The sequence below is a fragment of the Nannobrachium achirus genome (assembly GCF_963921795.1).
Source record: "Nannobrachium achirus genome assembly, chromosome: 17".
NCBI lineage: Eukaryota > Metazoa > Chordata > Actinopteri > Myctophiformes > Myctophidae > Nannobrachium > Nannobrachium achirus.
Window position 1 is genome coordinate 31,678,256 of NC_137824.1, and position 16,990 is coordinate 31,695,245.

Genomic DNA, 16,990 nt, shown 5'->3' on the forward strand with positions numbered 1-16,990 from the left:
CAAAAGGGGCGGCCTTCGTCCGTTAAAAAGTGAATAAAAAAACAAAACGCTGGCAGGAGGCCTCACTGATGACAACCCAGTTATTACAACATTAAAAGGAAACGTATTTTAGTGACAAATGAACTGACCAAAGGCTGAAGAAATTACAGGGTTTGGAATCAATTAATTCATTAATTAATTTATTTAATGTTTATAACATGCTTGCGAGCTTTTGGGTGCCATGCCATGATTTGAAGAGTAGTTGATAAGAGGAGTTGTTGCTACACGGACATAGGAAGGTGTCGCTCCTACAGACATTATAAAATGTGACAGTCTTTCCCCACAATATACAACGCTGAAGAAGGCTTCACGCTGAAACGCGTCCGTTTGTTTCTGCTGCTCTGCAGCTTACCTTGACCAACTAAACTTAAAATAAAAAGTGCTTTAAATGGACTTGTCCGTGAGTGCTGGTGTTCTCTTTGAGATGTCTTGTATAGTTATGTGTACGACCGTGCACCCGGTAAGAAGTTAAACAATGTTGAAATGAGTTTGAGTTGTGCTCGCACCCCTGCTGTAACTATGCCATGATTTGAACCCTTAAACACTTAGCCATTGTACAACGAATACCAAAAATAGCTAATCAACAAGCTCACTATGTGTCCTGTGCACCGTAAAAATATAATAAATGCATGTGTTGGTGGCTCACACCAACATAGGTGTGAGCCACCATTGACGCTTGTTTTGTGGAATCAGAGTGCCTTCAGGCCATCAGGTTACCTTGATCTTGGTGTCCACACTGAGCAGGGTGAAGAGTGTGTTCATGTCGATGAGCGCCTGTCTGGTCTCCCTGTACACGGTGCCCAGGAAGTTGAGGGGAAGCGAGAGCTGAAACAGCAGGCCGTTCACCATCACCAGGTCTCCTACCGTCATGGTGCCTAAACGCAGCACACGGTAAACACCTTCTCAACGCACAGTTCCACCTTCCATGTCTCCATTAGCGCTGCAAATATTTATCATTTTCTTTGATCAATGGATCTTACATTAAGATATCGATATCACAATGATTTTTTTTTCTATTAATGTTCCATTATCATTACAATCTCAGTGACTGACTGACTGATTGAATACTTTATCAACAAAAATGTTACAGAAAAGTTATAATAAAAGCATAACACAAAAAGCCCCAGAGGCTTGTTTCCATTGTAGTCTATTAGTTCAGTTAGTTGGAGGCCTCACGGCCTGCTGTCATGTCATGTACCTGCCATGATGCCCTGGCTGGCCATCACCATGATGGTTGCGAGGCCCACAGAGAAGATGGCGTTCTGTCCAAAGTTCAGCATGGCCAGCGTTGTTGTGGTCTTCAGAGAAGCACTTTCGTACGTCTGCAGGTAACCATCGTACCGCTCCGCTTCATACCTCTCGTTGTTGAAATACTGAGACAGAGAAAGAAAGATGCAAAGATTACAAATTAGGGAAATGGGAAGCAGAGAGACAGCAGGGTCAAGGCTGAACAAACCATTATTGAAGCACATTTAAAATTTGGTAATGATTTTGGTTGTGTAGTTACCTTGCCATGATGCCTGACTCCAAATATTGGAGTTACAATATTAGTTGCTCCGTTGATTAAATTGACTAACATTGCATTGAAAACAAGTCTCAAAGTCACTTTTCTTACACAATGAATGCAAACAAAGTAATCCTTTTATTTTTGATTGATTTAGGTACTAATTTGTTACGTTTGTAATAACAAATAAGTATACCTACGGTCCAGATCTACTTTCGTAATATTAATAAAGTTGATTTTGCTATTAAAAAGTCAATTTTGTGTTGTGTGATTTTTTTTAATCAATGGAGCAACTACTGAAGATATCTTGCCAATCTTACATTATGGCCAGGAAACACAACACAAGCCGAACTCACTCTTTAAAAGTTTAATTATGCTTCAAGACCTATCCAGACAACGTGCAGTTTGTTCTCAGTGATCAATGTTGTCTGGGTTTCTTTCACATTGTTATCTCTGCAAAGGGAGTCAATACAAAACATCATTTTGTACAGTATCCTTGTATAAACACAGGAACGCCTCTGTCAACAGCAGTCAAGGACAGTACCTTACTAGCTCACGTTATGCAGTTATGCATCTCACGTGCACTCTCCTCTGCCTGTAGCAGTCTGCTCAAACAGTGACACAATGAACATGGGGCAGTTCACAGGAATGATCATGCAACAATCATAATATGTACTTTTAGCATTAACGCCCACAGATGGGCCTGCGTTTAATCTACAAATTAGTCCAAGTGTCATATACAGTAATTCTACAGGACATGTCCTGAATATAGAATCTGTTGCCAACGTGTAGGAGAGGATTGAAAAGAAAATGGAGAGAAAGAAAGAGTGCTGATTCTCCATTCTCCCAGGTAGAACTGCTTTAATTAACGCTTCCAGTGCCAGCCCCTAGAGGGCACCAAAGAATGCCAGACTTTCTCCTATAGGGGACTGCATTAGCATCCGGGGGCTCACGTTGCAGTGACGCGCGTGCTCACGTTCGTGCACGTCATGGAAAGGTCCCGGATGATAATGCTAACAGAATAGCTATTCCCATTTTGTCATTTTAAAGATCATTTTTCGGCGATTTCGCCGTAAATAAACCTCGCGCCACATCCCTAAAAACACAATCCAGAGATATGGGCCTCCAAAGATGTGGTTTTTCATTGGATTCGGCGGCGATTCGCGGCTACGTTCGCGGCTAACGGCCGGCATGGCTTCCCCAGGATTTGGACCACTGGATTTTAAATTTAGGCTCAGGCTTCAGAAGGCCTCGGATCATTTTATTCATTTCATTAAAAAAGCCGAACATGTTCGGGATAGGCACACTGGACTACGTTCCGGAAGCGGCGCTGAACATTTGGTGAACATTGGGGGGCTCAAAAATGTATTTTAAACCATTTTTAATGGAATATATCGTCGGACCATGTAAAATGGCTAGCTGGCTAGCGTAGGACGAGCCAGGACCACCCACGACTCTACAAGCAGCTCAGGGTAAGTCAATTAATAAAAAAAAAAAATTGTATTGGATTGAAATAAAGCCGAACATGTTCGGGATAGGCACAGAATGAGTTAAAAGGATATCAGGTGGTTGCTCTTAGGATAAATATATAGCAATCAGGGGTATCAGGGGTTGGGAAGCAGCTCTAAAGATTATATATGTTTAAGCCATTAAGACCTGATTCTACTAATGCCTTCTAAATCAGTAGTTCTCACTCTTTCAAGATTCTTCAAAAATAGCAGCAGAACCTGTAGATCCGGTATTTTTTTAATAACGCAAAATTCTAAAATGACACAGATGCTTCACTGGATGTAATGTGTCGTGTTTCAATTCAGCCCATGGGGACATGGGGGCAATATATTCAGTGTTATATCGATATCGTGATACGAGACTTGACATCGTCTGTGAGTGTTGTCTTTTCTTGGTTTTAATCACTTTATTTTACACTTACAAAGTTTTTCGAAAATAGCTCTTCTAGTCTACAAGGAGTGAGCTTATAGATATTTTATGTTATTTATTTATTTTACATTTGGATGTTTTAACTAGTTTCGTGCCAAGGCCACAAGAGGGCGCCATAGTGCCAGACTCACTCCCATAGACCACCGCTGTAACATACGGGGACCCACGCAGCAGTGACGTGCGTTTTCACGTTGGTGCGTGTGATGAAAATGACCCGGATGAAGAGACAAGATACAAGATAGCTATAGGCTAGCACTCATTTTAGAAGCCTGATTTTCGGCGATTTAGCCGTAAATAAACCTTTTCCGCTTCCATAAGAACACAGTTCAGAGAAAATGAGCTCTAAAGATGTGAGAATGTATTGGATTCGGCGGCGCGATTCGGCGGCGTTACCCTCTCGCGGGCCGTGTAAACAGAGCACGGTCTGGCGGCCTGGATGAAAATTTAGACGGAGGCTTCGGTGAGGCCTCCGATTATTTAATTCATTTTATTAAAAAAGCCGATATTGTTCGGGATCGGCACTCCGGAATACTTCGCGCCGCCGACAGCATAGATTGAGTAAAAATTGGGGGGCTCTAAACTTGGCATCTGGCCATTTTCAATGGAATAAATCGTCGGACCACGTAGAATGGCTCGTTGGAAAGCGTAGGACGAGCCAGGACCACCCACGTCTCTACAAGCAGCTCAGGGTAAGTAAAATAGCAAAAGAAATATTGTATTGTATTGAAAAAAAGCCGAACTTGTTCGGGATCGGCACTAGAAGGGTTAAAAATAACTGCCACAATACATGAATTATAATCAATCAAAATCAATATCGATAAAGGTAAAGAAAACAAATACTGTAGATGTTATCCATATCACCTGGACGTACATGACCCCTCCTAAACTAAAACAAGCAGCATTACCTAATAGCCCTGTTTGTTTAGTGTACTGTCTACAATTATTCCTACGCTCTGGTTAAGTGGGCGATTCACTACTGTAGCCAAAAGGCAAACGTTTCTGCTACATCTGCAGCTGTAGATTTGATTTACATACGGGGATGGGAGATGCAGGGAAGAAGAGACAGAGGGAAGTGGCACGCGGAGAGGAGGACAGACAGACAGACGGAGCAGAGCACTGTTCAGGTTTCTCATCCAGCCCTTTGTAAAAGTGGAACGGATTTCTGAGTGGGCGGAGTGGCTAATTACATATGCACACTCGGTCTCACAGTGATGCTAAATCCAGCCACCGCTGAGCCTGACACAGATGACACAAAATAACACACATAACAAAAACATGAAGGGAAGACGTGGGACCATTGAACACTGTGGCGCAAGAAAACAACACTTGTGTAACAAAACATAGATCTGGGACAGCAGAAAAAAAGCTACTTAAAGCTGCAATCCATTTAAGGCCTATGCAGGATTCAAATCTGGACTGGAGGTGTAAGACAGAAGACCCCCATGGGGAGGGGTGATATTGATCACGCTTCAATATGGAAGAGTATGGAAACAACCTCCAACCACTGCAGATTTACAAGTTATATTGTATTATTATCATACTCTATTACAGATTGATTCAAATATGTTTTATACGTTCAAATTAGTTCTGGATTGCAGCATTATTGGTTTAACTGGCCGTGTGCAACAGGTAACCTTGGGGATTGGATTTATATTTAAAACATTTAAGAAAACAGTCCAATAGGTAGAGTAGGCCTCATTGCTTATGTTCCTGTCCTCATGTGAGGACAGGTTTCACACAAATCAGCCACGTCGATCTTCAGACGAAGATAAAAACTCTCACTGATGAATACCTGTAGTCCAAAACTGTGAATTTGACCACAAGTAAACCAGACCATGACCCAATGACATTTAGGTATAACAAGAACAACAGTGACTGTTTTAGAGTGAGAAAAGAGGGACAGAGAGAGAGAGAGAGAGAGAGAGAGAGAGAGAGAGAGAGAGATAGGCCTTCTCTGAGCAAATTAATTAAAAGACAAATCGTGCCAGAGGTAATCATGCTAATGAAACATGGCATAATCACACAAGAACAAATATTTGCTCACACTTCTACGTGCTTTGCTGTGGCCGGGGGGGTGGGGGGTTGCAGAGGGTGAGAGGAGGTGCGGGAGGAGCGATGAGAGGTAGCGGGGGTGGGGTAGGGTGTTCTCACCTTAACGGTCTCGTAGTTGAGGAGGGAGTCGATGGCTGCGTTTCCCGCCTCGTTGTCTGCTTTGTTCATCTCCACCCGGAAAGCGGTCCTGTGTAAGACGGAGGCCGGTCACATGACAATGTAGCCACTACCCGCCGGTTTAGAAGCTAAACCTGCTAACCCTTGGAAACAGGCGATAAGTGAGTCAATTCTCTTACCTCCATTGAGTGACTAGGATGGTGAAGGCTGTATACGCCGATAACGTTCCCACAGCCACGGCCGCATACTGTCCACCACATTTATAATACTGTAGAGAGAGATAGAAAACAATGATTAAAATAAGTATACAGCTTGCTTTAACCACTTTCAAACTGCATCGTGTCCCTATTTTGGGTCTGCCATTAACTAATCTAAATGGTTCCAAATATTTTAAAAATTACAAAAATATCAGATCTACTGTACAAGCTACTTGTGAATGACACTGTTGCTTGACAAAGTGTTTAAAAAAAAGACTTAAAGAGACACTATTTAGCCAGTGTTTTTGAGACTTGCACTACCAATGAAAATTCTGATATCTTCTTGTGCTCTGCATTTCTTCAAACAATGAATATACACTTTCATAACTCAAATCTGGTCTTCAGACTAGTGTTTAATACTTTGTGTTGTCATGTCACTGTCACTCAGAGCTCAATAAATGAATGACAAAGTGTGAAGGGACTTTGAGTGAAACAAAACAAACCACCCCATAAACCTTGACACTGCCATGGGTCCCATAATGAGGAAGTGACTGGCTTGTTTGTTTTGGTCACGGTTCATTTGGTGGATGTTCTCTGTGGATACTCAAATTCTGGACGATCAAACGTATGCATAATTCATAGGATATGGAATACTAAATGAGGGCAGAGATGGAACAAAGAAAAGGGTACTGTAAATCTCCTTTAGGGACGTTTTTTTTTTTAGGAGAAACGTCAAGCCATTAAAATCTGATCAGGCACCTGAGATCAGCGTCACACGGTATTACAACAGCACATTCTGTCCTTTCACCCATTTCACTATCAAATTGAGTGTTACAAATGGAGGGGAAAATACAAGAACTAATCGCGCTAATGCTTTAGCTATTTGGGCAATGGGCTCCGACCTCATTACGGGGAAGCTGACATTATTATGGTCCTAAGTAGGATAATAGCAGCAAGCCATATAGGATCCACGCTCCTGGTGCCCGCCAAGGAGGAGGGCATCTGTTCAGGGCAAACCAGTACCACCACCAGTATACAGGAATACATTAAGCTGCTACCAAGCTGTGGGATTCATCACTGACGCTAATGGGTTCCACGCTGCCACCAAAACTTCTCTGGCATTGGCTTTCTATTTAGGATGCAAATGAGACCACGTCGCACTACTCGTTTTCCACACAATCTGCTCTGAAAACAAAACGCATCATGGAGAGGGAACATGAGCCAACGGGAGGGCTACAAACAGGATTGGTACTCGGCTGGCAAATCTGTGAATGTTTTAGTCAATTTGAGAAACTGAACTGTGCTGATTGATGGCAAATCGTTCCAGTGTAATGCAATACCGGTACCATCTGAACATGGGAGTCTGATCCTACAATAGCCAGAATTCATTGGTCATTAACCCTATTGGCCCCTAGTGGCTTAGGAGAGAATGGCTGTAGTATTTGATGTGTGGTGCGTTCAATCGGTCGCCACGGCAAACACAAAGCGTTGAAATGATTTAGTGACAACGTAAATTGACTCCCATAGATAGACATCATAATTATTCCAATAGCATTCCTTTACACACTTTCACACTGGAGTCCCTATATTGAGCATGTCATAGGTGAACATTTTCCAAAAACAAATAAAAAATTACGAATGTACACGTTTGCAAAATAAAGTTAAATAAGAGATTCACCAAACACAACTACCAAACCAATCTAAATGTTTAAGGTAATAATTCTATTACCTTAAACGGGGGGTAAAAGGGGTCTTCAACAGGGGGGTCCGGGACCCCTAGCGGGTCCTCAGAGTTACTACAGGGGGTCCTCCAAATCTTCCAATCCTTTTTACATTAACAACTTGACCCTAGTGTCCATATTCTGAGAACTGTTAGCCAAAAATAGCAGATCTACAAGCTCACAATGCCTCGCGCTGCGAGGCGTTGTAGGCTTGTAGATTGGCTATTTTCGGCAAAGTGGTTTGGTGTAGACGGCAAAAAGAGCAGTCTAAGTACAGAGTAAAAGGTCAAGTTTTTAGGTAATGAATGCTCAAGTGGTCAAATTGTCATGAATCCAAAATACACTGATGATTGCACTGTCAAACGATGAAACTATATGGAATCTATGACAAGGTTGTGGGGGTCCCTGCTTCATCTCTCTCTCAACTAAGGGGTCCTTAGCCTGAAAACGTTGAAGACTCCTGTTCTACAGTACATACAGTATATATCATTCTTAGGGTTTGCTCACCAGGATGGCACTGACAAGGCCCATCTCAAAGATAGTGGGCCCCAGGTTGAAGACCAGGGCGCTGAGGACGAAGGAGATGCCTCGCGTCCCGCGGTCGATGGCCTTGGACAGCGCGCCCGTCTGCCGGCTCAGGTGGAAGCCCAGGTCCAGGTTGTGCAGGTGGAGGAACACATTCTTGGCGATCCTACGGATGGAGCTCTGTGCCACCTTGCCGAACACAGCGTTCCTCAGCTCATTGAAGAGGGCTGCGCCCAACCGTGACACACCATCTGAGAGAGAGATAGAGACCGAGAGAAAGAGGCAAACAGAGAGAGAGAGAAAGATTGAGAGAGAGAAAGCGATTGACAGACATGGAGAAAGAGAGAGATGGTTTAAGAAGACATCTGCTGCAAAAAGCAATAAGGTTTCAAAAGAGCAAGACTGGAAGCTGAGGAGGGGACCGTTATTTATTTTCATCTCAAGCCTGTTTTTTTTAAAGACACATCGGGGAACGAGGGAAGACAAGACAGCCCAACCTGTGGCATGTCGTGTGTTTTTTAAGATGTAATCGAGCATCGAGGGAGCGGGGAGAGAGATAGGACCCGGAACAGGGGTCGAGGAGGCCAGTCAAGCGCTCTTAATTGAAGGCTAGTAAAAAGATGGCGGCGGGACGGATCGTTCACATCCTCCCCTCTGTGTGCTCCGACCGAGCCCTGCAGCGGCAGCAGCAGCAGCAGAGCGGGAGCAGCAAGCAGTTCCCCAGGCCGCGCTAATTACAGAGCAGGATGCTGTGTGAAGCCTCGCTGTTCAGGCAGGCCGGGTGGGGGGAGGTGTGTGTGTGTGTGTGTGTGTGTGTGTGTGTGTGTGTGTGTGTGTGTGTGTGTGTGTGTGTGTGTGTGTGTGTGTGTGTGTGTGTGTGTGTGTGTGTGTGTGTGTGTGTGTGTGTGTGCGTGCGTGCGTGCGTGCGTGCGTGTGTGTGTGTGTGAACGCATGTTTGTATTACTAGATTTGTGAGGACCAAAATGTCCCCTAGAATTTGAGAAATGGACATGGTGAAGGCCATCCTCACAAGAGAAATACTAATAGTTTCATGGTTGGAAAGGTGTTTAGGGATACAATTAGAAAAAGGTTTCAGGTTGGGGTTAGGTTTAGGGTTAGACATTTAGAAGTTAGGTTTAGGGATTAGGGATAGAGTTATGGCTGATTTACACTTAGTTGCACGCTGGTGTGTGCACCTAAAAATGGCTGATCTACAAGCCCACAAAGTGTTTTTTTAGGGCATTCCTAAATGTCTAAAAATGTGTCCTCACAAATATATTAATACAGACCTGTGTGTGTGTATGTGTGTGTGAGCTGAATACAAGACGAGGGGGAGGAGGGGGTTTTAATAAGAGTGCTGGGGAGACAGAAATGAGTCCAGTTGTCAATGAACCAGCCTCATTTCACCGCGGCATTTGTTGATATCGATCAAGCATTAGACTTTCCCTGACTGGTATGGTAAGAGAGAGGATGTATAGTTTCCAAACTGAAATGAAGAAGATCCTGTGAGGATGGAAACGTAAATTCTTCAAATACAGAGATTTGTTACCAAAAAGTCAAGAGTGCGTGCTCTACCTCTCTAAATGTTCAGTTTTTTGGCCTAGCACCCACTGCCGATGTGCATGTAATTAGGTATGCTTTGAAGAGGGCGGATGTAAACAATACACACTACATCACCCACCTTCTCCTTAAAATGTGCCTGTTTAATGAGCCAATTCAACAACCGTGAGAACTTCAGCTCGACGTGATCCATAAGTCAGTCATCATCTCGTTCTAAAAAAGACTCCTTCTCATGAAGCGACATCCAAACAGATGGCCGGCATGACTGTTACGAATGAATAACAGCGGAGTGTTTGAATGAGACATAGCTGTCCTGCGGCTTTGCAGAGAGTGCACGGCTGTCCGCTGTTCAGCCAAAGGCGGGGTAATAATAATAGCACCGTCCTCGGCGGCCCTCGTGGGCCTGTAATGTGGCGTTAAATAAGAAGCGTTCGTCTAATGAAACAACGTGTCCACATCTGACAAGGTAGGATGAGCACTGAACTACCTTTTAGGCTGATTTACATTCGACACAACAGATCCTGCGCTATGAAAGTTGCAAGCGTCTCAGAAATAGGGAAGAGACCTCGTTTCATTCCTATACTCCTAATTCAAATTCTACCCAGTCTGCAGTTCCATTCCTGTGCCCCAATTATTCCACCACAGACAGCATTAGCGTGCAGGACCTAAGTGGACTCATTAAAATAAGTGGCTACAGGGCCAAGTGTACAGAGCATCTGAAGCTGATCGCACTCAAGGCCAGAGTGACTCGCACATCGAGCGTCGCGTTCGTGTTATTTGAATGATTTCTGCTCTCCCTCATCAGCGCCTCGGTGGAAACGCTCTGATCAGGGATGTGCTACAGCTGACCCCTGACCAGCCTTGTGTCCCCACAGTCCTCTAGTACGGGAGGGAAGGAGGGATATGGGCAAGAAGAGCGAGGACCAGAGAGGAGATACCAAATAAACAAAGCTTAAAAAAAATGGCTGCCAATTCCCCTCATTAATCCTGGTGCGTGCCGCGTTTGTAGGCAAAGGTTCTCAAGAAATAGCCTCTGCCTATATACTAATATAATGCAAGTCGTATGCCGGTGTTGCAGGGCGAAAAAAAGCCAATCTACAAGTTTACAATGCTGCTTCACACAGCTATTTCCGCTGTATGACGGTGTTTGGCTAACGTGGTTAATTCCAGAGCGTGCACGTGTGTGTGTGACTGAATCCCTCACAACTAGAAGACACTTAAAAGTACATTAAAGATGTCTGCCCAGCAGCCAAACAGATGCATCCAGCGGCTCGGGCTCTCGCCCCGGAGCGCACAGGTGAGGCCAGTCACAAGTTATCACGATACACCAGGGGACCATCTGGAGGCGCAGAAGGAAGGGGGGAGGGGGACGTCATGCAAATAACCACGAGGGAAGAACAGTCCGTTCGAGGAGTGGCGTCGATATGAATGTGTTGGAAAAAAAAGGTCAGCCTGTAGATAATAGGCAGTCCCACGGTCTCCCCACTGATGAGCACGGCACCTGCCAGCCCCTAACGCCCGGTCTCACACTCACAGCCAATCAGCAGGGCTGTTGCCATGGTAGCCACGGTGCTTGGCGCGTCACTCAGGTTCAGCATGTGTCCCGACATCTGGTTGAGCTCGTCCACCGCATACTTAAACATGAAGGGTACCACCACATTGGTCATCTAGGGAGGGAGAGAGAGAGAGGGGAACAGGGAAATAAAGACACAGCACTGTTTAACCGTTTCAAATGCCAGATCTCAGCATGCTTATTTCAGCTCAGTCCTGTCTTCTGTGTCATACTGTAATAGCAGGGGTTCCCAAACTTTTCCATGCCAAGGACCCCTCATGGCTGCAGCCCCCTGTTGCAAAATGGCTCATAAAAAAATATATATATATATATATATATATATATATATATATATATATATATACTGTATACAGTATACAGTATATATATATATATATATATATATATATATAGACAGAAATAATTAAAATACAAGCTCACACAATGGTGATGCGACACATTGTGAGCTTGTAGATTTGTTTTTGAAATGTTTAAAAAAAGAAAGTAAGTAAAATGATTTATTTTCTTAAAGTTTACTGGCAGCCCCGACTTTGAAAACCTGTGTCATATACGGTATGTCACACCATCTTCTACAAAAACCCAATAAAAAAAATCTATGCTCTAAAGCTGGAATCAGTGGCCCTCTGCTGTTGCTTCGCATTAAATCGAATGTTTGACATATTCAGAAGTGTGTGTGTGTGTGTGTTCAGTGTGCGCATGTGTGCATGCGTGCCGGGGCTGTGCTGGCGCCGTGTAGAGGTGGCTGATGCATCCTGCTAATGGAAGTGAGATGGTTATTAGGGCTAATTAAAAGAGCAGGGACAGCTGTGTGACGAGGGCTGGGAGGTTGTGCTGCACATTAGGACAGCCAGAGAACACTGCAGCACGCCGCCGCCACCGCTGCTGCTGGAAAGCATTTTCATTTGGAAGCCACTTTTCAGCTGAACCTTTCAACCCGTAACGCACTGGAACACGCCGCTTCTTCAGTTCCTTGTGACTCTTGTGTTCTTCTCCTTTTGCGTCACATGAAGGATGTTTTAGTTTTGATTAAAAAGAAGAAACGCTCCTAATATGGAGCTATTGGAGTAAGTCCAACTCCACTAAATGGAACTCCATTTCGTTGCTGTCGGGCAGAAACCTCGAATCTCTTCTCCACATTATATTTTAAGGTTTTACGTCAATAAATGTCTTACTTCATACAAGAGCGTCGCACAGCAGTAGTGAAAATAGCAAATCTACGAGCACACAATGCTGCTGTTTTCACCATTTTAAAATGTTGTTAAAATGATAATAAAAAGGGAACATCCAAGGTTTCCGCCCGACAGCAACAATGTAATGCTGTAAAAGCCACAGCTCCAGGGTTCCCACTCTCACCCTTCCACATCGTGCCTCAGACAAAAGCAGTGCTCAGACTCCCCCCATAGAGAAAACAAAAATCAGCCACTTTGCAACCAAGACAACAGAACACAACACAAAAATAGACTATTATCACCAGTCCTCAATTCTACCGCCAATACAGTATGTGATAAGGACAAATGTGCAGCATTTTATCCACTACAACAAGCCACACTGAGGGATTTATCTCCACCGTGTGTCACTCTGCACCTGGAGATGTGACATCTGGTGTAATGGAGAGATGGAGATTCAGTGGTGGAGGACAGAAAGCCTTTAGGCTAACATGGAATCAAGACTAGTATGTTTAAAGTGTGACACTCATGATATGGCCAAGCTAACCTTGCGTCACCAGGCTTTCCACACGGCAGAAAGCCTTGTTTTTGTTCCAAACTGACGAGTGTGATCCGGTGAAGGTCTAGGACAGGAATTGCCCTACTAATATCGGTATCCGTTTGTTGGGATATGTTGGCAATGTTATTGTCCCCCTGCATGAATACCTTATCAAGTAGCCTAGCATCGGCAGTTGCTAATATGGATATACAGTACCAAATAAGTATACCAAGTAACACTTGGAAGAAACATTCTGGATTCATACGATTTCAGAGGTTTATGGGTAGGCCCTACCGGTATGACAGCCCTGTTTTAAGAGGGAATTATTTTCTGGGAGCACAGGCTATGTATATCCTTATCTGACGATTCCATCTGCGAGTGCGCTATTCCTACCGGATCTGAGGAGAGAAGGGGGAGGAGCTTGTGCAAATCGCGCTGTGATTGGCCAGTAGCCAAATGCTCTCGCCTAAACATTACTTACTATTCTGTCCCTATCGGGACGTAACTTGAACATCGCTGAGCCGGCTCACGCGACCTTCACAACGTTCAACGCGGCAACTCATTCTCTTTAGCTCGCTCAGTGGTGCCTCTCGTGGCTCAAGGTCGCTTGGGACGGCGCGCCTCCGTCACGGTCAATAACTATACTTTATTGGCCAAGACAGCGAGAGAGGCACTTCTGCGTTGGGCGTGGCCTCTGCTCAGATCCAGTATGAAAATCATACTAGCATTCTCTCTAGGACCGAAATCAGAAAACTGTGAATAAGGTAGAAATCCAATTTCTGGCCTAACCAGATTGAATCAGATTAATTTGATCAAGTCTTAACTGCTGAAAAACACATGGAAACAGTTTTTGCTATTCAGATTTGAAACACATTACTAGGGCTTTGTTCAGACTGCGGGTAAATATGATTTGTTTATCAAATTCTGACCACACTGTTATTTGCAAGTGATCTGATCACATATGTGTATTTTCAGACCTACTGTATCTGCATTGGTTGGTTGCCTGCCGCCATAGCCTGTTGTTTTATTTTTAAGAATCCCGGACGCCGCGTGTGTGCACATGTTTGTAATTTGACGAATACAGGAAGGAGATCATTTTGTTTACAAACGGTTGTGAAACTAAAATCCTAACCGGGGCCGACCATCACAACTGAGTGTAGCTGTGAAAAAGAGCGTCTCTCTGCCTTTTCTGCGTTATTTGCACCTTATTCAGAGATACAGCCATTTTTATGTTACAGCATAGAATAGGAATCAATGGAGCACAGACGCTCCATGCTTCCGTGCGCGTTGTGTCTTGACGTATGCATCAGTGTCTTTCTTCATCAATTAATAATGAATTAATATGTGTTTTTGGTTCATAGTATTTTCTTCAATAAAACAAATCTACAGAAGAATTAGCATCTGCTGCACATCTGTGGTCTGAACCGATGAAATAGTTGTTATACTGTTACGCATGTAGGCTACCATTAACCTCCAATTCAAAACAAGTCTGTCGGTCAGACAGGTGGATCCGACATGCATGTCTCGTCTGTGTGCGTGTGTGTGTGTGTGTGTGTGTGTGTGTGTGTGTGTGTGTGTGTGTGTGTGTGTGTGTGTGTGTGTGTGTGTAGTACACATATGTGTGTGCGGCTGCGGAAGGTTGAACACAGACCAAGTTCTTTTATGCCGTCTTACGATACAACAGAGTAGCATTAATTATATGTGGGACATCGTCATTAAACTGGTTACCTCAGAAAACACCCGTGGTATCAACTTGACAACGCACAATTGTCTCGATGGAAGGAGGTGGGGATGTGTATGTGAGAGAGAGACACACACACAAACAGGCTGTGTGTGTGTGTGTGTGTGTGTGTGTGTGTGTGTGTGTGTGTGTGTGTGTGTGTTTTATTTTATCATTTGTTACTATTTAGCCTACTTACGTTCAGTAATATCGTTCTCTTTCGCAAATAAATTGAGCAGATTCAGGAATCAGGATTTTGTTAAATTTCTTTCAGATACATTATCAACATACATAAATATAATAATTATAATCATAAAATGTACATGAACATCATAGCCATATAATACTAGACAAGTTTAACACAGAAATAAAAAAATAAATAATAAAAAATACCCATTACATGGAAAACTAACATCATCACTGACATGGCCCAATATGAACCTTAATCCTTCTCTCTGCTGGTTCCTAACGGATTGCTGATACCGTTTGTTTAGCTTGAGCAACTGGTTTGGGTCCACACTGTGTTTGATACATTACCCAACACCGAAAACCTCAGTCACCCTGTTCCATGTACAGGATCCATGTTTGCATTCCAACTGTGTAGACACATTGCCTGAATGAGGCATCCATGATTTCAACCTGACTGTCTGAGTATAGGCTATAGACGGTAGGTATACATAAATATGATTTTGGTTCACAAACACACAAAATACAACATATAACAGTCAGTATCTAGCATCAACTTAAATACCCATTAAACACTTTCTATCAAAAATAGCAAAAACAGCATATTTTCACAGTACAACGCCATCAAGCGATGAAGTATAAAATAGGGCTTAAAGGGATAGTTCACCCCCAAAATATTTTTCTATCGATTAATCACCCCATGCAGACTTGAATTCATGGATATTTTTTGGGGTTTTGCTGCATTCTTAAGCCAATAATTTGAGGAGACTCTTTGTGTCTCCATAGGGAACCACTGCTGGTCAAACTATTGGCTTAGGAATACGACAAAAACAAAAGGTGAACTATCCCTTTAAGTGGTTAACCACTTTGAACTAGAGGGTAGCGCGGGTCTTACAGGACCGACCCTATTACCCAAGACCCAAACCGAGAACCGAGCCGGTTCGGGTCTAAAATATTGACTTGTCCCTCGGGTCTAGGGCTGTCCTCGACTCAGGATTTATCAAGTCGACTCGAGTCGCGGGGGTTAATCCGACGCGTCGACGAATCATTTATGTAAAAAAAAGAAGTGGTGCTTTAAGCTTTTAAACCATGTCAACATAATACAATAAAACAGTAATATGAACATTGTTTTAAGCCTTTAAAGTGAATTAGATCCATGAACTACCGTGCATATTGAGACATGGTAGCGGTGGACACTGGACATTAATGACTATAAGATTGCGTCCAGCCGTGCGTAATTGTGAATTGTGGAGCAGAGTAGAACAATGGAGAGAATAATGCATCTCTTTGACAGCATGTTGTTTATTATTTCCACAAGTTGTATTTTCTCAGAGCACAGCAATACTGTATCAAAAGAGCCATGTTGCCGATCTGGTGCGAGATAATAAAAAGAAAACAGTTCGCCCATCGCTATTCCTCAGCCTGAGACCACCACACAACCACGGCAGTGAAAGTGAAAGCGCGTCGCGCTGCTGCTTCTTGGCCAGCTCTAGCTGCAAGTAGAATAACAACACGTTGACGCATTTCCTCTCGAAGCGGTTAACTTCAAAATAAGAGCTCCCTGTCATATGATCAAGGCAACTTTCAAGTCACGTGAACTGATTTTATTTTTAAGTCTAGTTTACAAGTAGTAGGAAGGAAGTATGGACTCAATAAGAATTACATGACAGTCACAGTCCAGCGCTCTCATACCGCACCACAGTAACTGGTGTGATAAAACTAGAAATGACGCAGTCATTATTAATCTGATTGTAGTTGTAGATTTGTTTAGTATGAGGGGCCATTCGGTTCGGTCCAAATTTCTTCGGTTCTATTTAGGCTCAGCTCCCATTTTTTGGACCCATGCTACCCTCTACTTTGAACCTGGCATCACTAGACGTTATATTCACCTTTTGCTCTCCTCATATGGAGTAGGGCTTGAGTGGTTTCTAACAGAAATATTCAGCCTTCTGAAACAACTAGCCATAAGTGACATAAAGAAGAACATTAGTAAGAACATTCAGTGCGGTGTCTCTCCATCATCATCATACCTTAGCACCAGCCAGCAGCCCCAGAGAGATAGCCACACGCATCCGTAGATCTGGCCTGTCCTTGGGCCACACATACGAAAGCATTGCAGACAGAATCTGGGTAGAATTGACCTCCTTCAGCTGT

The 16,990-nt window shown here is 43.6% G+C and overlaps 1 protein-coding gene across 1 annotated transcript in view; it reads right to left on the reverse strand.

The window, feature by feature from the left end:
- The window catches only part of abcb7 (ATP-binding cassette, sub-family B (MDR/TAP), member 7), a 57,371-nt gene that overhangs the window by 20,803 nt on the left and 19,578 nt on the right, over window positions 1-16,990 (reverse strand). Inside the window, exons 4-10 of the mRNA XM_080746351.1 lie at window positions 16,867-16,986; window positions 11,188-11,320; window positions 8,076-8,344; window positions 5,830-5,918; window positions 5,633-5,720; window positions 1,238-1,412; window positions 757-914 (exon numbers count right to left, since the gene is read on the reverse strand). Coding sequence (XP_080602477.1) covers window positions 757-914; window positions 1,238-1,412; window positions 5,633-5,720; window positions 5,830-5,918; window positions 8,076-8,344; window positions 11,188-11,320; window positions 16,867-16,986 — 1,032 coding nt within the window. The remainder of the gene's footprint in view (window positions 1-756; window positions 915-1,237; window positions 1,413-5,632; window positions 5,721-5,829; window positions 5,919-8,075; window positions 8,345-11,187; window positions 11,321-16,866; window positions 16,987-16,990) is intronic.